This window comes from Cyphellophora attinorum (genome assembly GCF_001299255.1).
Source record: "Cyphellophora attinorum strain CBS 131958 chromosome Unknown Contig2, whole genome shotgun sequence".
Taxonomy (NCBI): domain Eukaryota; kingdom Fungi; phylum Ascomycota; class Eurotiomycetes; order Chaetothyriales; family Cyphellophoraceae; genus Cyphellophora; species Cyphellophora attinorum.
This window is the reverse complement of record NW_017253230.1, coordinates 716,349-736,847: the sequence shown is the minus strand read 5'-3', so window position 1 is coordinate 736,847 and position 20,499 is coordinate 716,349. Positions and strand designations below refer to the sequence as shown.

Here is a 20,499-nt window from a genome sequence, read left to right as displayed (position 1 = left end):
ACGATGGCTCGCCTCGCGGTTCGTCGTACGCGCTCTCCGGAGTCTGACGACGAAGACGAGGTCACATCGCGGCCACGAACTCCCGCCTCCACCGCTGCCAATGACCGCAAACGTGCACGTCGCTCGACGCGCGACGACGACAGCTCGGATGACGAGTCTTCTGGCGAGCGGAGTGTGCCCAAAGCGACTCAGCAGACGCTTACTCGGCCGATCTCAAAGGCACCTCTCACCAACTTGGACCCGTATCCGCAGCACCAGCCGGGCGCTATCGTGCGTGTGAAGCTTAAGAATTTCGTCACCTACACCCTCGCAGAGTTCAAGCCCGGACCAAGTCTGAACATGGTCATTGGACCAAACGGCACAGGAAAGAGCACTCTGGTCTGTGCTATCTGTTTGGGATTGGGCTGGCCTGCCAGTCTGCTTGGTCGTGGAGACAAGATAGGCGAGTTCGTCAAGCATGGTGCTGCTGAAGCCTACATCGAAATCGAGCTAAAAGGCAAGCCGAAAGAGAATGGTCGGGTCCGCAATTCCATCATTGCGCGGAAGATGAGAAAGGACGGCAACAAGAATGACTGGTGGATCAATGGCAACCCCTCCACTGAAAAGGCTGTCAGAACACACGCCCAGAGCTTCAGTATACAGATCGACAACCTGTGCCAATTCCTGCCTCAAGACAAGGTTGTCCAGTTTGCCCAGATGGACCCAAAAGAAATTCTCAAAAGCACGCAGCAGGCTGCTGGCGATGCTCAAATGACGAAGCACCATGAGACTTTGATACAACTTCGAGCTGTCCAGAAGGACAAAGTCGGTGCTCAGCGTGCGAACAAAGAAGAATTGCAAAACTTGACGAAACGGCAAGAAATGCAACAAGCTGAGGTAGAACGTCTACGAGATCGTGCGAAGCATAAGGAGAAGCTCGAATGGCTTGAGAGAGCTGCCCTCATTCCAGAGTTTTTCACCGCCAAAGCGCGAACAGAGACGGCCAAACAGACTTCGAAGCGGCTCGAACGGGAGCTGAATCAATTGAGAGAAGAATCTGGGCCAGCCCTTCGGAAGGTCAATTCTAAACAGAAATACCACCAGAACGTCCAGAAACTGGTCAAGGAACGCTCAAATGAGCTGAAAACGGCACAGGAAGAAGCGAAAGCTGCCGCAGATGCCGTCGCAGAGCTTCAGACACACATTGACGATTTCAACACACGAATCGCGACCGACAAAAAGATGGCGCAATCAAAGCAACAGGGGCTTGCGAAGCAGCGAGAAGAATTAGCCAGGCTGCAGGCTGCCCGCGATCAACCGGTCCCGGACTTCGACCCCAGAGCCATGAACGCCGAGATCACCGATCGTGACCGAGAGATCGAGGCTCTTGATGACAAGAAGAGAGAAGCTGAGGATCGCGCCAGAGAAATGCAGCGACAGAGACGCGTCCGCGAACAGGCCTTGGCTGAGAAAGAGGAAAATATCCGCAAATTTGATACCACCTCGGGACAGCTTGAGCAGCGATTCGAAGCAATCAACAAAGAAGCTGCTAGGGCATGGAAATGGATCCAAGCGAACCAGAACATATTCGAGAAACCGGTTCTAGGCCCGCCTGCTCTTGTCTGCAATGTCCCCGATCTAACAATCGCTCCTGCGATAGAGTCGATCCTTCAAAAAAGTGACCTATGCATCTTCACTGCCCAGACTCACAACGATTACATTAAGCTGCAAGACAAGCTTTCCAAAGAACAGGGCCTGAGCGTCGCTCTGCGTGTGCGTCCTGATGATAACATGGACTCAATGCGGAAGCCATATTCTACTGAGGAATTGCAGAGCTATGGTTTGGACTCATATGCCATTGACCACATCGAGGGTCCACAGAAGGTCCTGGCGATGCTGTGCGACGAGAAGAAGTTGCATCTCGCTGCGATCGCTAAGGGCCAAATCTCGTCTGAACAACACGAACGACTCATGGTGCGAAGCAGAATCGGAACGTATTTTTCGCAAGGCACGATCCATAAGTTCATACGACGTGCCGAGCTCGGTCCGCAGGCCACAATATCGTCGAGTAGTGTGGCCAGACCTCCTATAATCTGGACCGACAAGCCTGTTGATCTCGGACGCAAGGCAGCCTTGCAGAGAGAAGTTTCGGAGATCAAGGGTGAGTTGGAGGAGATTCAAAGCGGCATCGAGGATCGCAAGAAGGAGTTTGCGGACGCTGGTGCCAAGATCAAAGAGCTGAACGAGCAGAAGAAGCAGATCGAAGCAGATAAGGCTCGATTGCAGCGAGAGCTCAGTACCTGGAACGGCCTACCAGGAAAAATCGACGATCTCAATCGTAAGATTGGCGAGCTCGACCGTTGGCTCAAAGGTGCCGTTGACCGCCGTCGCGGTTGGAACGCCGAACGTGAGGACACCATGATCAAGCGAGCTGAGGGCGCTGTCCAGTATGCCGAGCGCATCGGTACTATCAAAGAATGCATGGCCAAGCTGATCGCAGCCGAAGTGCAGGAAATCGAGGCTGCCTCCGACGTCGAAGTCCTTGGCCAGCGCAACGAAGCCATCAGAGATATGCTTAAGGCCAAAACGGACGAAGAGAAGGAAGCTGCTGACACAGCCCATGAAATGCTTCAAAACGTTCGACGAATGATGAAGGCTGCCCAAAAACTTCAGGAAGAGGCCAAGCGGCTGAGCGACGACGGTGACCCGGTCTTCCTGACGCTCATCAAGGAGATGATCAGAGACAAATGGACGCCGGAACATCACCGGGCAGAGATCGAAGCAGTCAATGCTCAAATTGAGCTCACCGGAGTTGGTAACGGCGATGCTATTCGTCAGTACGAGGAGCGTCAAAAGAAGATCGAGTCGCTGCAGGCCGCTGTTGCCAACTCAGAAACACAAATTGACGAAGCTTTGCGTGCCATTAAGGAGGTCCGCGATCAATGGGAGCCAGCAGTTGAGGCTTTGGTCGCGAAGATCTCGGACGCATTTGCGGAGAGCTTTGCCCGCATTGGCTGTGCTGGGCAGGTCGAAGTCGGCAAAGCACATAGCAAAGCGCCAGAAGACTGTGTTGAAGAGAACGGCGGCGAGGAGAATGGCCTCGACTTTGCGAACTGGCGCATCAACATCAGCGTGAAGTTCCGCGAGCACGAACCATTGAGTCTACTCGACAACCATCGGCAGTCAGGTGGCGAGCGCGCAGTCAGCACCATCTTCTACCTCATGGCACTCCAATCGCTGTCTCGTGCGCCGTTCCGCGTAGTGGACGAGATTAATCAGGGCATGGATGGCCGCAATGAGCGTATGGTTCACGGACGCATGGTCGACGTTGCGTGCGCAGAGCGGGAAGACGGCGGTGGTGGAGGCAGCCAATACTTCTTGATCACACCGAAGCTGTTGAGCGGGCTGAAGTATCGGCGAGGCATGACCATCTTGTGCATCGTAAGCGGCGAGCATGTCCCTGCTGAGGGGCAGCCGGTGGACGAGGATGCGGGCAATGCTGGGCCTTACAAGAACTATCCCACCTTGGGCGACTTCCTGCCGTTCGCGAGGAAATATGCTGCTCTGGGCCTTGGTGGTGGAAGCACGCAGACTCCAGCACTTGGTAGAAGGGTTGATTCTGGTGTGGCAATGGTGGGGGCCGTCAGTGGCTGAGCAGAAGTTCTACGGACGCCCGCCAACGGCTGAAGGTGGGAGGCGCCCATCTGATTGACGGCCTGACAAGGAAGGAGAGACACCGCGTAGATGCAGCAGGGAGCCCTGGCAGAGGTCCGTCATACCAGCGAAGTGAAAGCCCATAGCTGTATCAGTACAATACTGTAGACAAGAGTCGTTGTGGAAAGCAGCGCTCGGCTGTAGATCCATGTAGCTATCAGCCAGGGAACCCTACTTGTGCTTCACCCCTGACACGAGACTCTGCATCTGTAACATGCGTCAAGCCATGAATCAGACGACGATGAGGATGACGCCTAGTCAGCCCATCGCAATCGAAGGCAGAAGTAAGCCTGCCTTTTCAGCAGATGGGCGAATCTTGTACGCCCAAACGGCGCTAACAAGACGTCTTGTGGCGCGTAATGTGCGTGCGGGAGACCCCTTACCGCAGAGATCGTCTTGGCGTGGAAGGTGTTCTCGAATTCGAGGACATCTCAAATTTACAATTCGTGTCAGCAATGAAGCCGTCTCCAACGATAAAACGTTTTGCGGCCTGAGGAAAAGAGACTCGGACCTGATAGAACCTGTAAGCCTACCGAAATAGGCAGGAGACCTTCTAGTTGCGGTCGCGCCGACATCACTTCGCCTCGAACTCATAGTTGATCAGGCTTCAGCCGTCCCTTGAATTTCTCTACGACATTTGATGGCTTCCCGGCAGTGTCCACAGTAGTATCGGTCGCCGACATCGCCTCGCCTGACAGGACTGCACGTCGACAACGATCATGGATGCGAACGTCGCGCGTCGTCTACCCCAGATTCATCAACCACTAACCTGATCGCCGATTTCAACGTTGCCAAGATGCCCGAGCTCTACGTCTACGCCGAGCTTCTGTTGCACATCCGTCAACTGACTCTGTACGCATCGCTCTCGGAGGATAAACACAAGGGCACCCAGATCTTTATCTCGTCCGACAAGAAAGTGATTACGGCGGTCTACGGCGATGAGAGAGCCAGCATATATCTTCCAACTCAGATCAAAGGCACGGCGAACGTGACCTTCCCACTCGGCAAGCGGACAGAGTTCTCGACGAAGCTACAGATTGACGACCAGAATGAGCTACAGCATGCTATCGAGACGTCCTCCGAGATCCAGGTGCCATGTACTGCAACATCGCTTCAGCCTGGTGTGCAGCTGCGATGCAAGGCATGCTCGGCGATTGTGGTCGAGGAAGGCGTCATTGTTCAATGGAAGGATCTGCCTAGTGAGAACTGGGCCGAGCTGATGGACTTGTGGTTCTGTCACAAGCCTCACGAGCATGATCACGATCACGATGACACGAAAGCTGCGGCTGCGTCGAAGGGTTTCGCGGATCAGTCGAAGATTCTGAATGAGCGTGGGACAGGAATGGTCGACAGCCTGTCCTTCTTAATCCATGGAGATGACAGCAAAGCTATTCAGGTAAGCAGTTCTGATCTTAGTCCTTTGGAACCTGGCGAAAAGAAAGAGGCTCACCACATCGCTTCCGGTGGCCCACTTGGTTATGCCTCTGATACAACCGCCACAGATCAAGTCTCATCGTCGAGAGACTTGTGTCAGCCTTCTTCACAGGATGGCAGACCAGGTGCTCTCGATGAATCAATTCTTACGCCTTGCACATTTCGGCTCTGCTTGTTTCCAAGATCAAGACTTCAGAGAGATCTACGCAAGATACATTACGGCTAATTTGTTTGATCATAGTCCGATGACCAGGATGTATCCGAAATTGTATGTCCGAGCTGTAAAGCCTTCCTCGGCACTCTCAACACTTCCGAATCAAGCCACCGTCTCTTCAAGTCGCGGCTGCAGATCAACGACCAGACCTATTCTTGCAGCATCTTCATCGGCGCCCAGCTCCTCCAACTCATCGAACACACCACCTCACGGCGCGTTGTTATCCACCTTCTCCACCTCGGGAGTCCGACTCCAAGTCTCACTCCTCCCCACCGCCTGGTCTGCTCCTCTGGATCTTCAACCCGGATATCTATTATTCCGCCTCCCGTCGACGCGATCCGGAACCTACAGTTCACCGCGCCCTCAAGGTATTCTACCAAGAAGTTTCCGATCCCGCTAAGCTGCTAGACTCGCATCAAAGCACACTCGAAGAACTCGCCCTCCCAAAGCCAGAATACGAGACTTTTTACAAAGAGCTAGTCGGGAGCAAAGACTACATGCCAGTGTCAGCCCGCACATTCCAGGACTGGCAAGTCGGGCTGCTGGACCGGTGGGAGGAGACGGCGTCTGGTCTGGGGGCGATGGACCAGAACGCGTTGAATCGTGCAGTGGAAGGTGATATGGAGCTATTCAAAGCCGCCAAAGTCGATTTGCCTGGGTCGGAAGGCTTGTATGACTGAAGTCGTGGCGCTGGAAAATTATTGGCATCGCAAGTACCGGTTCAGACCATGGCGTCGGTAGGGCATGGTCATTGCTGCTCAAAGCATTGGCCCGCAAGACCGAAACTGCATCATCGAGTCTGTACATGGTAGCAGATCGTGAAGTATGCAGCGCGAGATGTCTATCAAAAATCTCCCCCAGCGAACGGCGCCAGGACTCGGTCATTTACGGAGACATCGCCACACTTGTCGAGCACACCCATTATAGGACGAAGCGCAGGCTGTGGGATGATGCCGGGAAAAGTGAACGCCTTGTTCGGTCGGCTGAGCAATCATTCGTCTTTATTAAACCTCGTCCGTAGCATCGATACCGGGATTCCTGGGAACGCCTGTGACCCGATTTCGAGCCCACCAGTGAAGTCGAAGGTATATGCTCACCGGCATCAAGCTTTGGACGACGGTATTGGAATCCAGCATGGAGAGAAGACCGCGAATCAGAGGCAATGTTGCTGGAGAATCGAGAAGACGCCACCACAGGCGTCGTGAAAACCACATGATCCTGTTAGCAAATGCCAGGCAGAGCGTGGTGGCCAGAACGACGACAATCGTAACTGCGAATGTGGTAATATCGAAAAAGCCATCAGGCACACCGACAACATTCATGCCGAAGAAGCCGCATACGCACGACGTTGGTATGTAGATGAATGCCAGAATTGTAAGTCGGGTGACTGTGGAGGCCTGCTTGATTGCCTTGCGGCTTTCTTCAATCTGTGTCCTGGTGAGCTTCAGCTGAAGCTTCGTCAGCGTTGCATCGTGTTCCCGGCGGATCAGTACATCGAGGACATCGAGACTTTTCCGCAAGGTATCTACCTCAACTTTGCACTCATCTACAGTAGCCTCAATATGTGTTCGTAAGGGCTGAGGCATATGGTGGCGCTCGCGGTCAGCGACGCGCTGTATATCATCAAGTTGCTGGACCAGCAGCACTCGAAGTGCACTCGACTGCGACTCGACTTCACGAATGGTTGTGATTTTATCGTCTTCGAGCAGACTACGCATGACATGGATACTCGCATTTAGAAGTTCATTGGCCGAAAGAACTGCTGCTGCAAGCAGAAGGAGTTGAGTGAATACAAGTGACGCTCGAGGCCAGATCGCCGAAGTGGCGGAGTCCTGTCGACGTGTCTTCGCGTATAGTAGGGCAGCTTCGATAAGCCTTTCCGTTGACATCGAGGGGCTTGTCGGCGTAGCGAACCGCTGAGACAGAATGCCGCCCTTCGAGCAAATCCGGGAACAACTCATGATCCTTTGTAGGTCTGAGTGTCGTCAGGATTATATCTGTGACAAGTCAGTGCATGGTCGCAGCAGCAGAGAACGATCTGCTATGGAGACTTGCCGATCGAGCCGACTGCATTCTTCTTAGCCGGCAAGCAGATCATAGATGTTTTGCAAACCGACAGCAGGCTGGCTCCTCGGAAGCTCATGCTAGGCCTTCGAAGCCTATCCGTTCCCTGATAAAATATGGCAGAGCGACTATTTGGCCCTTTAAAGTGCGGATAACACTGGCCATCAGCTTGATCAGCTCAACCCTACTCGATGTGTCGATATGCGATTTTTCCCAGGGCCGGACCAATCTGCCGACGTGCCACGAGCTGATCGACATCTGTTCGAGACTTGCCTGAAACAAAGGTACCTCGACGACAGGTTTCCGTCTGTCTTCTGTCGAATCTAGCGAGGAAACTATGTTGACCTTTCTTGGACGTAGGAGCAGCCCGGGATGATTCGGTACATCGTCAGGGCCATGTACGGCTGGTGCCTGGATGAAGTCAACTCCGTAGCCGGCTCCAGCACGCCCAAATCGCCGCCACAGATGCTCAATGAAGATCTGCGGACTCAAATCAAGCCACTGCCCAAGGAATTCTACCAGCCATGCCACATTTCTTGAATCATCCAACAACAGGACCGGAGCAATATGTGCGCCTGAGTTGTGTAATAAATTCCAATGCGCTGCAAAGTGGCTAGGGTCGGTAATGTTGAAGTGGTGCCAGGTAATAGCAGTTGTACTGACAGATATTGCAAGACGCACTTCTAGTAGCGGCGGTGGAAGAAACCGTGGATCGTCCTTTCCGTGATCATCCACAATAAGGAGATACAAGTCCCGCCGCCCAGGCACGTGATCCCACTCGCCGCTGAGCAAGAGACGACCAACATATTTCCACGTCTGAGGAGGCATGGGGTCCGACCCTTGCTGTATACTCAACGCATCGAGGTACTTGAGCCAACGCAATGTTCTGACAATCGCTGACTTCTCAGTCTCCAATATCGCCATATCCTCCCAATTGTCAACCTCGTTAATCAAGACTTCAGTATCATCGAGACGTTCACATATCTGAATGTTCACTGCCGCCAAATCGCACTCAACGGCTGCCAGACATTTTCGAGATAGTCGTGCATCCCGTTCACTGCGTGCTCGCACGTCTTCTGTCCAGACACAGCCCGTGCACTGTGGCAGCGTGTCCGGATCGGGAAGTGATGCCAGGAAGTCCTCTGCGATCTTCAGGCTGGCCATCTTCTGGAAGGTACAGAGCAGTAAACACATCCACTGATGCCGTCGAAGTGAAGGATACGCAAATCAGGCTGATGGCAACTCCTATATCCTACCAGAAGCGCTGCTCAGCCGTCCATGCTGTCCGCTGCACCTAGCCCCGGACCCAGCCACACTTGGTGTTCCATTGGGCGCCACAGCTGCAAGGCAGCCCTGGCAGGCGGCGCATCGGCCTGTGCTTGGCCTACGCTACGGGATAGCAACCCACATCGATAAGGGGCCTGCACGCTGTTGAACATGGTGTCATGTCTGTGGCATGTATCTGTTGTAGTTGATGTAGTGCGTAGGACGTACTCTGTCTGGTACGGGTGGGCGGCTCCTTCCGTGGCCTCATATCCACTGTCAGTGTGTCACCACCTCTGCTACAGAGGCTTGGGGTGCACTTGCCGGCTTGGCATCGGAAGAGATGAGTGGTGAGGGGAAGAACGAGGGGCTCAACTTGCCCCACGCTGTCCATACCGGATGAGGTTGTAGCAAAAAGTTCTCAAAGAGGCAGAAGCGAACAGCACAGGAAATGCGGTAGCATAGGAAATGAGGTTAGTAGCGATCAAGTTATGCTGATTTCGAGTGCTGCCATAAGCTATATAAATTTTGAACCATGAATGTCCACCATCGCGACAGTGAGCTTGTATCCGCTCACTTATGCTCCCAAAACAAATCGATCTCCTTGCCCTGCAACCAGTCCGCCATCGCTGTGTACATATCATACCATCCCTTGTTATTGGCATTCGGCAAGTCATTCAGAATCTTGTGTCCCAACGTCGCCTGCGCCGCACCCAAATACTGGTAACCCTCGGTATACTTCTGCAGCTCCTCCTTGGGGAAATCAGGAACAGTCTTGCCATCGACAGGCACGACCTTGTCCTTCTCGTAGAACAGCTTAACGAACTGCGTCTTCCACTCGCCGCCTTCCTTCTTGACGAAGAAGATGAAGCGGCAGTCGCACTCGACGTCCACGGGGATGCCCTTGAGGTGCACGCGTTGGGTGATGGTGGCCTTCATCTTGCCGATGCCGCGTTCGGTGGAGAGGTTGACGTTGGCCAGTGTGCCGTTCTCGCGGTGCATGATGAAGTCGCCGTTGGCACGGCCTTTGATGGAGACGTCGATGAATTGCTCGATTGTGAGGCCGCCGGACCAGGCTGTACATGTTAGAATGCGCGCTTATGGTAGACATCAGAATGGTGAGGACTTACTGGTCCAGACATATGCGCCCTCCTTGGTGAACAAAGAGCGGTAGTTCTTCCATTCTGAGGCATCACGGTAGACGGGCCAGCCTTTGCATAGCTCGGTGATGCAGTACCGTGCGAGAATCTCCTCGGTGCTGCCATTGATGTGTGAGGTGACGACGGGCTCTGACTCCTCGGGAGGGACGTTGTAGAGCTTGGCCATGTTGTAAGGTTGCGTGGGTGTTCTTGTAGATGTGGTGAACTATTCTTGGGCGAGTACGTAGTACTTTGACGTGTTTCTGGTTTGCAACACGAGTTATCAAGTTTATGGTGAGTAGGATGTGAGAGGATCTACAACGACGCAGGACAACGGACTACTTATACTCGGGATCCAGTCTCCAGAATCTGAGGAAATCCACGGAGTACTCCAGGCGCCGCAGACTTTTACCGGCACGCTCTTACTCGGTCTTGACTGTGGTCACTCGTTGGGGAAGTCTGGGAAGGTGCAGTGACGTTCTCGCGGCAGCACATCACGGCATCTGCAGGTGGCAGTGAATCAGGGCCCAGGGAAGCTCCTTCCCCATGATTTCGAGGTACAGGTAAGGGATGTAATTGGTCGAACCAGCTCAGACACAGTCATCGTGGGGAAGACACTTCTCTCAAAGTCTTTCTCACGTGCAGTCCGTGGCGTGCTCGAGGAGCGACCCCTCCGAAGTCTTTCCGCGGCAAGAATTGTGAGAACGCGAACGCGAGCGCGATCGGCTGAGAACTTTCCCGGCCCGAGCACGCGCAGACTGTTCTCAGAACGACAACAACAACAATGCTATCTGGACTCTATACCCACATATCTGCTGCCTTTTTTTGTTACGGTCGCAATGTAGATGTACCTTCTCGTGATGTATTATGAGTTGATAGCGAAAGTGATCATGGCTACAGCGCCTCCACAGCTTCACAGCCGATTGAGCTTGTCCTCACTGACGTTCAGTGCGCTGGACCACTTGCCGTGCCTTTCCAGCAGAACCGGTCCCAGCACGCCTCACAAGCCTTTGGCAGCGCGATGTCTCCACTGGCCTTGGACAGCACGGCGCATCCAATGCAAATCGGCCATTGAGTATCGCCTTTCATTGTGGCAACGAGGTTGCCGTTTTCAAGTATGCTGGTCACAAGTTCACTGGAAAGCTGAATAGTCCACCACGGCACATTGCTTCCGAGAATGTGAGGCACATTGGGTATGTAGATGATAAGAGCTTGGCTGGCGTCAGATCTGCAGCCGAAGAACGTTGGCTGCTTGTTGAGTGCAAGCTTGTCGATTTCGGCAGGTGTCGGTATCATAGGCATGCGTGAGAACCCCATTTGCTGTGCTCGCTGAAACGTTTTGTACAGTGATGATCCATCTGGCAGCTGATCTGGCGTCGACGTCGAGAAGTCGGCAGCAACAATGACTCCTACACCTCGCTCCACAGGCAGCAAAGGCCAGATCGGAATCTCTTCGCCACCCTGGCTACCATCGATGAGGTAGAGGCTGTCGACATGAGTTGTGGCGGCGAAGGGTCCCGGACATACAGCGTACTCGTCTAAGAATGACACGCCGTGCACAGCTCCCAGCATGTCAATCATGTCGTTCCACAGATCTCCTAGGTGACCTGAGAATGGTGAAGAGTTGGGAACGACACCACAAAATAAGTTGAAGGGATTGCTGGAGGCCCCCATGACGAAGCCAAGGCTATCAAAGCCGTTGATACATGTTGCCGATGACGGGGCGAAGCTTGCGGTAGACTGCGAGCCCATGAAGGCCGTCTGGGAGAAGCTTCGAGTGCCTAAATCCCAAGTTCCAAATTCGAAAGGATGAAATTCGTACTGGGTCGACGAAAGATCACCATAGTTGCAACCTGAGATATTCCGTCTGGGATCGACATTGAGCGCCGTGATTATAGGATATGGCTGGGATGCCTCCTGGAAGTCAGAGCGATTGACCAGACTGGATAGCCACACAGTGCGTTCGCCGCCACCTTCAAGGCAATGGAGATTCGCAAGCCTCCCCCAGATATCGACCAGCGATGGGTTATAGCCCGCGATAGACTTCGCCACCGCGTCAAGCATGATGTTCGAGTAAGTCGTTGGTGCTCGATGGGTCTCTGGTGGGATGAACGAAGGATCAGAGAATCCAGATGACCACAGGTTTGTGGCGAGCGAGCAACGGTAGCGCCTTCGTTCCCGATCAGCCTCCCAACAGCCAGGCGCCCGTTGAGGTTCCAGCATGATAGCTTATACTTTGGTAGAAGCCCTTCTGAAATCTCCATCAGCGTCCTCTCAGAGCCGGGACATCAGCCTCCTACTTACCATATTACTCTTGACAGAACTGGAATCACGATTGTCCCAGGCTTGCACCAACCCAGCATTGTTGACCATGGACCCGATCCCGCCACCACTACTCGCCAATCCAATAACCGGCATCTCCACTCCCTTCTCAATCTCGAACCGATCCTTCTCTGGCATGTCCTTATTGACAGCAGTAAACCATTCCCTAAGGTGCTGCGAAGCCACCTTTGATCTGTTCGTGCGGTACTCCGCTTCACCAGAGCACAGACCGATGGCATCTCTTGTGAGACCGGAGGATGGACACTCGGCGGCGACTGGAGCGTATGAGGTCAATTTGATCAACGAAGGGAGTGCATGTGCAGGTGTGGCCAGCCATGGGATCAGGATGGCAATGATGACCGGAACGAATGTGGCCAGGGTAAGAGTGAGCATGATGCTGCTTCTGGACTTCCAAAACACCAAAATTCGAGGCTGCCAACACGTCAAATCAGCGATCCAAGAGGAACGTGCTGTCGATGCAGCGAGAGGAGATGAGTTTGAGCATGATCGTGGACTCGATCCGAGCCACCTCTCATCGCTCCTGCCGCGAGAGTTGAACGATAAGGTAGGTGCAAGTCTGAGGGTGGCCTCAGTTCTTGAAATGCGTAAAGTCAGGGTATCGCCTTCCAAGGCAACGGCAAGGCTGTCACTTGCCAACAGATGACTTTATATTTTATTGTTTCATATTTTCGTTCAACAATCGACCACAAACACTCAGAACGAGTTCTCTGAAGCCACTCGCTCTCGCGTGCGAGATCCGAGGTGTACTACTCTAAGTAGGCGTGTTATATGGTTCTCTGACTGCTTGGTTGTCTAGATTGTTTTTTCTTTTTCGCAATCTGCTGACCGCGCAAGATATTGCCAATTCTGCGGCAGGCAACTGTGCGCGCTTAACGGCTATCACATTCTAAGTGTCTGTCATGCATTTCGAAGATCAAGATGAATCACTACCACGACGACCACTTGCTCTTGCTCTTCTCAAGTTTTAACACCCCATGGAAAACAGACAATCAGACCCCCCACCATGCTTTCTTCGTCTTCATCACATGGGTTCTCGTATCACTCCGGGTCCATATTGGTTGTCGAAGCAAGGCACTTCTCTCCACCTCGAGCCGCTCGATCTGAAACGTCCACGTGTCCGTTCACGACTCCTAGGCCTGACACCCCGAACTCCATCCCAAGTCCACTCTCCTGGCGCCCAGGGGACTCTCGATGCCCTTCCCAGAGAGCTTGCTGGAGTCCTCGGCGACACTCCCCAATATCCACGGCCTCTGTGCGTCGAATCATCACTGCTGCTGCTGGTTGAGGAAGACGAAGTCAGGCTCGGAACAGGGCTTAGCCTTCCCTCAGACCGCTCATCCGGCCAATGGACGCGCCGCCCTGTGCGGTGCCTGTCATCACCGCCATTGGGTATCGATATCGGAGGAACAGGGACTCCCTGCCCTGCAGCAATATCTCCGACCGGTCTTTCGTCTCTTCCTGTTCCTCCCCTAGTGGGTCCGTGACAGTGATCACAATACCCGTGCCACGGTGGAGGAATGTATGGACCTCCAGGATACGGTCCAGGCCAGTCATCATCACTCCAATCGTCATGATCAGACTCAGTGTCACAGTAGAAGTAGTCCTCGTCGGGCACAGGCCATGGAGGAGGCGTATAAGGCGTGGTACGTCCTGGAGCAGCGCGAATAAAGTAGTTACGACGATTACTGCCCCTGCCAAGTCGGTCGACATAGGTCCATCCAGGCCGGAGAGAGCGGAAGTGTGCACGATTTGTGTCCAACCGGAGCGAGGGAAAGATTGGCATGTTGTCTGATTGTCGGAGCGGTGCTGCTGATCGGGATCGGATGCGGATTCTGATGGAGGCGAGGCGTGGTATTCTCGACGATTGAGCTGAGGTGACTGTTGGCGTCTGCTCTGGCTGGTTTGAGGCCCGTCTGCCTGTGCTGTGGCCGAAGAGGGACAGCATCTTCGCAGCTACTGTCGTCTTTAAGACTCTCTTGATCTCTGTCGCTTTTCGTTTGCAGGTCAGTGGGAGGCTGGTTCCTCGCCGTTTGGGTGCCACGCACTCGACGTCGGTCCTCGGAGTCGAGATCAAGGGCTGAGGAAGCATTTCCAACGCACCAGTCGCTTTTTAACGGCCGTCATCAACAGTGCCGACCCCCGACACTAACGTCCAAACGGCATAGGTTGCGTTGGTTCGAAGGTCAAACATAATTTCAGGCAAACAGATCAAACACGCAGAATCACATTGGAGAGGTAAGCAGTCACAGGGTGGACGTCACCTTTCCAGATCATCGTGGCTAGGCATGGCTGAGAAGGTCGGTACATCTGAGAGGTATCATCTGCCACATCGGATCATTTGCTCAGCATGGATGCGGGCGTGGGATCAGGGCAAGTCAAGAATTCGCCGCACATTGACTCAGATTTTATTTGATGGCAAGTTGATGGGCTTCGGAATTTCCTGAGTCTAATGTCGAGAACAAGAATGCGATTGCGTGGGCGTAGAAGACTTGCAAGTGTACTACCATGGGGACAGATTAAGCCAGTACCGTCCGCAATGCAGAACAGTAGTGAAGATTCGCCCGAAACGGCGAAGGTCAGGCACAGCCAGTGACGGCATTCCATGCCCTCCGTTGCTCGCATGCTATTCTCGCACGTCCATCAAACGAGCCACCCTGACCAGGCCGGGTGTGTTTGACGTAGACACTCGTTTGGCATTTGTCCGATTGCTGCAATAACACCATGCAATCCAAGACTCGGCCAAGTGCCGAATGACGGTACAGTGAGCCTCAGCTGCGCCTTCGGGGATCAGAAGGGACATATAAGTACGTTGATGGGCAACGAAGGTGGTGGGTGGTGGGATCAGACGACATGTCGTCTGACTTGTTTGCCAAGCCAGGCTGAAGCCACGCCGGATGACAAGAAGACAGCAAGGCCGGTTGACTGGGCCGAAGCTCAGCTGACGCCGGGTGACAGAATTCAGGCGAGACCGGATGACCGAACTGCACCACCTCTGAAGTTCCGGCTCAAACCGCCAGCAGGCAAGGGAAGGTCTGTCGGCATGGTAAGGCCCACGTGCGCGCTTGTAGAAGCATGTACTCGATCGTCAATGCGTCCGGTTCACGCTAGGGTCTTACTTTTGACCTCGGGGGCCATGCACTTGCAGTAGGCCTGCTGTATCTATATTCCATCTTCAGCATGTGGCACGAGTGCACCGAATAACATCCCACGGTGGCCGCGTCCAGGCGCTCAAACACCCATCCAGAGTCCCTAGTAGCACCGTCCGATATTCCCCGTCTCCTCAGCCGTGAGCAGTGCACCCTCCTCTCAGTGGAAGGAGGATCGGTAGTCATCCAACAAGATAAAGAAATCATTGCTCATTCATCGTGTGTATCTCAAAAATACAGCGCCAGACCGCTGACCATGTATGCTAGGTACCATTGTATGTCATCAAAAAAGTCATCATCATATGCTGAAAGCCATTCGCTCGCGTCGATTCATTTCCTCACCACCACCCGTTCCTCCCTCTTCCCGAATGCCTGCCCCTCCTACTGGCCAACATCTCCCTCACCCGCCTCAACTCAATATCCGCCAATTCCTTCCGCAGCAGACTCGCCTTCTTATCATCCGCTCTCCGGCGCTGCATCTCCTGAAGCAGATCTTGCGCCGCCAGTAGTTGCTCGTCTCCATCCTCAGGCGATTCCACCGGTGAGGCACCGTGGTGATGCGGCCTTTGCGGATGGTGGCTGTGGTGGTGCTCATCGCGATGAACATGGAAGTGGTCTCCGAAGAGAGAGTCCCACCAGGAATCCGTCTCTTCTTCCTCATCGGGCGTTTCATCCTCATGCGACGAGTCGTCGAGTTGGTGGTAGTGTAGTTCCTCTTCGAGTTCTCCAGGAAGGATGAAGAGGCGCTCCTGTAGCTGTTGCTCTTGACTTTGAGGGAGTTCTGAGTCGCCGTCGGTTTCGAGCGCGTCGGCCGCGCTTTCGTTGCTGATCTCGGTCTCCAAGTCGTCTTCGAGGATGTCGTACCATGCACGCGGCTTTTTGACGCGGAGTTTCGAGGGCGCTTCTGTTGCATCTTCACCGCGTGAGCCCAGGGACTTGGTCATGGTCGAGGTCATGGCTTGCGTGAAAGTCGTTGTGACCTCCTGCTGCTGCGGCTGCGGCTGGACTGCATTGTTGCTCTTCCCGTTCCCGTTGCCGGCACCGGTGAAGTAGTTGGCCTGTAATGGGACGTATCCGCCGACATTATTGCCTGAACCGCTTTTGGGAGCAGCTGAAGGCGGAACCGTAGTCTTGACAACCGTCGTTGGGCCTGCGACATTGTTGTTAGTGACCTTGTTCTTACTGCCGTTCCTGTTGATGGAAGCGATCATAGTGCTTGTGACACGCCCAGAATATGAAGTCACGGTGACAGTGACCGTGACACGTGTGGTACTGGTGTAGCTGGGTGCAGCTGTGATGGGCACAGTCTTGCTCGGTGACGGAGACACCACCTGTCTCTGTTGAGTGGATTGCTGCTTACCGGGTGGAGTAGCAGCAGGCTGCTGGATCTGTTGGCCTTGACCCATCTGCACGATCCCGTTGGCGCCGACCCACGGACCCTTTTGGCGCCTGCGAAGTTCCTCCTCATCGTCGGACTCGAGTCCTGCTCGAGGTCTAGCTCCACTGACGAACTTCGGTCAGAGTCGGCTTCTTCTGCCGCCGGCTGCTCAGGCTCGTCGAGTGTCTCAGGTCCCATCTCCTCAATCTCTGCATCTGGTGCGGATGCGACGTCGTTCTCGTCGACAATTGGCACCGCATTTCTGCGTACATTCTGCTTGGGACGATTTGGTCCCTGCCACATGACCGGCGGACCGATCTCTTGGTACTTGATCGCATTGGGAGGGAACTGCTGCTGACCCTGTGGTCGAGGCCTTGGATACCAATTATTTGTTCCAACGGTAACCTTCCCACCTGGAGCGGTGTATACAGCAGTCCCCGTGCTGGCCGCTGTGGAGGAAGGTTGCCCATTGTTCTGGTAGACCTTCAACGAGTTGATCGACCAATACGAGTTGACGAATGCGGACGGATTGTTCTGAACGTAAGCCTGACACGATGCACCTTTGGGTGCGCAGACTGCGTCCGAGGACCAGACACTACCCGCCCAATCGCCACAGAAAGTGATGTCGAAGACTATCTGTTGTTGTCGGATGAAATTGCTTGTGTTGCAGGGTGCGCCGAAGACGGCCAGAGGTCTGGCCCAGCTGTCTGGATTTGGAACGCCGGCCTTGATATCAGCTGGAATATTGGCGCGGGTGAAGCTCCATATCCTGACAGTGCTTGCTTTCATTTCCATGGCGTAGACTCCGCCACCAGCTGCATTGAACCCGGCGCCGTACGTTGTTGTATCAGATGTCTTAATACTGCAACCTGAATTGCCCGGCTGGCCTGCCGCATTGACGTCGCAGTTGGGATATTGTAACGTGCCGCTCTGTTGGCTGGAGGCAGAGATCGAGCAACCAGGTCCCGTATGGACGGCCATGGCATTTGAAGTCTGTGAGTTCACGCCCTCAATAATGTCGATTTCGCCATTGTTCGGCCAATTCGGTCCCACCGTCCAGTACGCGGGCCATTCTCCGCAAGCACCACCAGGCATATGACCAAAGTCGGCGATGAAGAGGCCCGTGTTATAGGTTTTCTTGCTTTCTAACCGTACAGAGTCACGGCCTCTGCCGGACGCGACGTTTGTCTTGTCGACGCCCATGTATGCGACGCCATTGTTTGTGTTTATCAGTCCGCGAGCAGCCGCGGTTTGGCTGTCAACGTAGTTGACGTAGCCATGTGTATAATCGTCGGCCTATAATCCGTCAGCGCCACATATCTGCACACGATCAGTTCTACTTACAGTAAAAAAGTTAAAGTTGTTGAAAAAGTTCGGTCCAGAATAGTCGTCCTGGACCGTGTATATCGCCTGGCTTAGGGATACCAGCCCCAGCCATGTCGCTGCTGTTCGTATCATAATGCTGTACGCCAACCACTATCAAAGGACAACGACGACCAAGAGCACGGACTATAACGAGCGACCACTCGAGCGGGCAGCTCAAAGGAAAGAAGAGAAAGATCTCGCAGTCGTTGAAGATCGACACAAAGGCTTTCCACACAAGGAGTGCCTTGTCCTTACCTTTTGTACAAAATGCTATTCTGGACTCCAGCACAGACTGGTGGATTAATGTCATGAGGCTGCAACGAAGGGGGAGATAACGTGTTCAGCCAATAGACTTTGCTTGCCGGGATATTCACATAGAAATGCAAGGGTCGCGAGTCGCGACGAAACCGACCCTGAGATCCATCATGGATGTCAGCGGATCATGCGGCATAGCCTGATCTGGGGCTCGGCCCTGTCAAGGCGACCTCGATGCCAAGTCGATGGCATTTTCGGTGAGGACTTTGTAGTCCTTGACATTACGCCGTGGCGTTCGAGGAACCTACACCGCAGGCATGGTGTGATCAATGACTCCCACGGACAAGCAGATATGACACTACACAGTCAGAGGCGCATGATATCAAAAGGCTGGACGAGTCGGAAGTGAACAGCTGGACTTGTGAATGCTCGAGCAGGAGGCTGGACTTGGTACGATTGCGCTCCCACATTCCAACGCGTCGCAGAGTCGCGGTAACGCCGAAAAGGGGCATAATTGATCATCTCGGTACAAAGTAGTAAGGAGTCTCAGGACTTGTCAATGTCTTCTGCGACAAGCTACCAGCAAAGCAACGCCTATTGTGCAGTTGAAAGAAAAGGAGAGACAAGCTTGAAGACGTTGATGCAAGGTTCTTGGAGGTGATCGAGGATGAGATTGGTGGTGGAAGGAGATTAATTTCCCACTAAAATCGGAAATGGGAGAACTCCGTCACGTGCTTTCCTCCTTTTGGCTCGCGATAGCCGGATGACAAGGGTAGGCACGAACCGGATGACTTTCGGCTGTTGGTAGTGGGAACCTTCCAGTGCAAGGTACACACCGACTTATTGTCTTTCATCTTGACTTATCATTCGCGATCTTCTGCTTCGTTCTGATCAAGTTCCACGAGCTGTGAGCCTGATGAGATAGGCCGCACCATGCATATGGGATGGTCCCCAAAGAAAAGGCCCTTCCTCCGGGTTGTCACCTCTCCACGCAAAAGTCAGTGCTGGTATGCAACCGCCAACAAGCTACAGTTCTTCGCCAGCGCATCTCCTGATCACCAATCCCAACTCCTCGGGCATACTCAGATGAGGGCTATGACTAGAAAACAGCTCAACACTGCTCATCTCTCCACCCTTTCCCGCCTCTCTGGCCATCTGTTGCGCTCCTTGAACCATGTGCCGTTGGGCTTCCGGTGAGATAGCATTGTCTTGAGTGGTCACTATATAAGTGCACTTTGTATTTTCCCAGACTGCATGTCTCTGCTTGCCTCCTTCCGACTCTACACATGCGTACGAATGAACGCCTAGTGCAGCCACGGCTTCCTGCAATGTCTCTGGATCTTTCACGTCATTGTAGAAAATATGTGCTGGGTTCGCCGGCCGGAACGTCAGCCCATCCTCCGAAACGTCCCACCACTCTGGTGGTTGTCTCCCGGGTATGGCATCAAGCATAGACATGCCGACTGGTAGTGGGAACCCGCTCGAAACGATGAAATGTTTGATTGTGGTAGTAGGAGGTAGGTCGGCGCAGGCAGACGAGGCTGGTACGGAGCCATAGGAGTGTGCGAAGATCACGATCGGGTCGGATCCCTGAGCAAGGATGTGCTTCCGGACCTCTGCCACGTCGGCAGCGAAAGCGGGAGGCGGGTTCTCTGCGGAGTAGGAAGTGTAGGAAGGATGTAGGTTGACTGAGGGATGCGCTATCTCGACGACGGTGTAACCGTGCTGACGGAGGTAGTCTGTCAAGGCCCTGTAGGCTGGTGGTGAATGCCATGCACCAGGTACAAGAAGGATTGTGGGCTTGTTGACGTTGTTGCTGCCATTCTCCAACGCATCGGACGGATGAGAGGCCATCGTGCGGATGGGTTTGGAGGCCTGAACGATATCACTAATCTGGTGGGAGTGAACGACTCTCGTCTCACTGCAATGCGATCTCGCTCGAAGATATAGTGTCAAATGCCAAGCTTATGCTGAGGATCTCTCGGCCGAGGCTGGCTTGTTGGATGTTACTTGTTGATAAGCCGGATCGTTCAGGAGCTCTCCTCGGTAACGGCGTGCGACTCGTCAGCAAGCCACGTCAGTTTCGAAGCGGCCAGGTGCCTCTGTAGCAACCAAGAAGAAAGCCAACAGAGCCAGTCTCAACCTGATTAGGGTATGATCCTGCCTCATGGCCAGGTTCCAGTTTTGAATGTCGTATAGCACGAC

General features: G+C 53.8%; 10 protein-coding genes across 10 annotated transcripts; 2 read left to right on the top strand and 8 right to left on the bottom strand.

Annotated features, from left to right (window-relative positions):
* Window positions 1–3: 3 nt before the first annotated feature.
* AB675_2585 (Structural maintenance of chromosomes protein 5) lies at window positions 4–3,633 on the top strand (the record flags this gene model as incomplete). The annotated part of the gene is made up of 1 exon (XM_018142568.1): window positions 4–3,633. The coding sequence occupies one exon, from the start codon at window positions 4–6 to the stop codon at window positions 3,631–3,633; it is 3,630 nt and encodes a 1,209-aa protein (XP_018004848.1).
* An 856-nt stretch (window positions 3,634–4,489) lies between these two features.
* On the top strand, window positions 4,490–6,021 carry AB675_2584 (uncharacterized protein; the record flags this gene model as incomplete). The annotated part of the gene is made up of 3 exons (XM_018142567.1): window positions 4,490–5,089; window positions 5,369–5,395; window positions 5,449–6,021. 3 exons carry the CDS (start codon window positions 4,490–4,492, stop codon window positions 6,019–6,021), a joined length of 1,200 nt encoding a protein of 399 aa, XP_018005083.1.
* Window positions 6,022–6,345: 324 nt separating this feature from the next.
* On the bottom strand, window positions 6,346–7,059 carry AB675_2583 (uncharacterized protein; the record flags this gene model as incomplete). The annotated part of the gene is made up of 1 exon (XM_018142566.1): window positions 6,346–7,059. The coding sequence occupies one exon, from the start codon at window positions 7,057–7,059 to the stop codon at window positions 6,346–6,348; it is 714 nt and encodes a 237-aa protein (XP_018005005.1).
* A 421-nt stretch (window positions 7,060–7,480) lies between these two features.
* On the bottom strand, window positions 7,481–8,569 carry AB675_2582 (uncharacterized protein; the record flags this gene model as incomplete). Its single annotated transcript, XM_018142565.1, has 1 exon — window positions 7,481–8,569. The coding sequence occupies one exon, from the start codon at window positions 8,567–8,569 to the stop codon at window positions 7,481–7,483; it is 1,089 nt and encodes a 362-aa protein (XP_018005230.1).
* Window positions 8,570–9,241: 672 nt separating this feature from the next.
* AB675_2581 (PEP2-like protein) lies at window positions 9,242–9,994 on the bottom strand (the record flags this gene model as incomplete). The annotated part of the gene is made up of 2 exons (XM_018142564.1): window positions 9,242–9,744; window positions 9,799–9,994. The coding sequence occupies 2 exons, from the start codon at window positions 9,992–9,994 to the stop codon at window positions 9,242–9,244; spliced, it is 699 nt and encodes a 232-aa protein (XP_018005152.1).
* Window positions 9,995–10,752: 758 nt separating this feature from the next.
* Window positions 10,753–11,871, bottom strand: AB675_2580 (Lysophospholipase 2; the record flags this gene model as incomplete). The annotated part of the gene is made up of 1 exon (XM_018142563.1): window positions 10,753–11,871. The coding sequence occupies one exon, from the start codon at window positions 11,869–11,871 to the stop codon at window positions 10,753–10,755; it is 1,119 nt and encodes a 372-aa protein (XP_018004930.1).
* A 118-nt stretch (window positions 11,872–11,989) lies between these two features.
* On the bottom strand, window positions 11,990–12,522 carry AB675_2579 (Lysophospholipase 3; the record flags this gene model as incomplete). The annotated part of the gene is made up of 2 exons (XM_018142561.1): window positions 11,990–12,058; window positions 12,112–12,522. The coding sequence occupies 2 exons, from the start codon at window positions 12,520–12,522 to the stop codon at window positions 11,990–11,992; spliced, it is 480 nt and encodes a 159-aa protein (XP_018004895.1).
* Window positions 12,523–13,464: 942 nt separating this feature from the next.
* On the bottom strand, window positions 13,465–14,095 carry AB675_2578 (uncharacterized protein; the record flags this gene model as incomplete). The annotated part of the gene is made up of 2 exons (XM_018142560.1): window positions 13,465–13,619; window positions 13,678–14,095. The coding sequence occupies 2 exons, from the start codon at window positions 14,093–14,095 to the stop codon at window positions 13,465–13,467; spliced, it is 573 nt and encodes a 190-aa protein (XP_018004984.1).
* Window positions 14,096–15,634: 1,539 nt separating this feature from the next.
* Window positions 15,635–18,132, bottom strand: AB675_2577 (uncharacterized protein; the record flags this gene model as incomplete). Its single annotated transcript, XM_018142559.1, has 3 exons — window positions 15,635–16,702; window positions 16,735–17,970; window positions 18,019–18,132. The coding sequence occupies 3 exons, from the start codon at window positions 18,130–18,132 to the stop codon at window positions 15,635–15,637; spliced, it is 2,418 nt and encodes an 805-aa protein (XP_018005284.1).
* A 1,188-nt stretch (window positions 18,133–19,320) lies between these two features.
* On the bottom strand, window positions 19,321–20,148 carry AB675_2576 (uncharacterized protein; the record flags this gene model as incomplete). The annotated part of the gene is made up of 1 exon (XM_018142558.1): window positions 19,321–20,148. The coding sequence occupies one exon, from the start codon at window positions 20,146–20,148 to the stop codon at window positions 19,321–19,323; it is 828 nt and encodes a 275-aa protein (XP_018005058.1).
* Window positions 20,149–20,499: the final 351 nt, after the last annotated feature.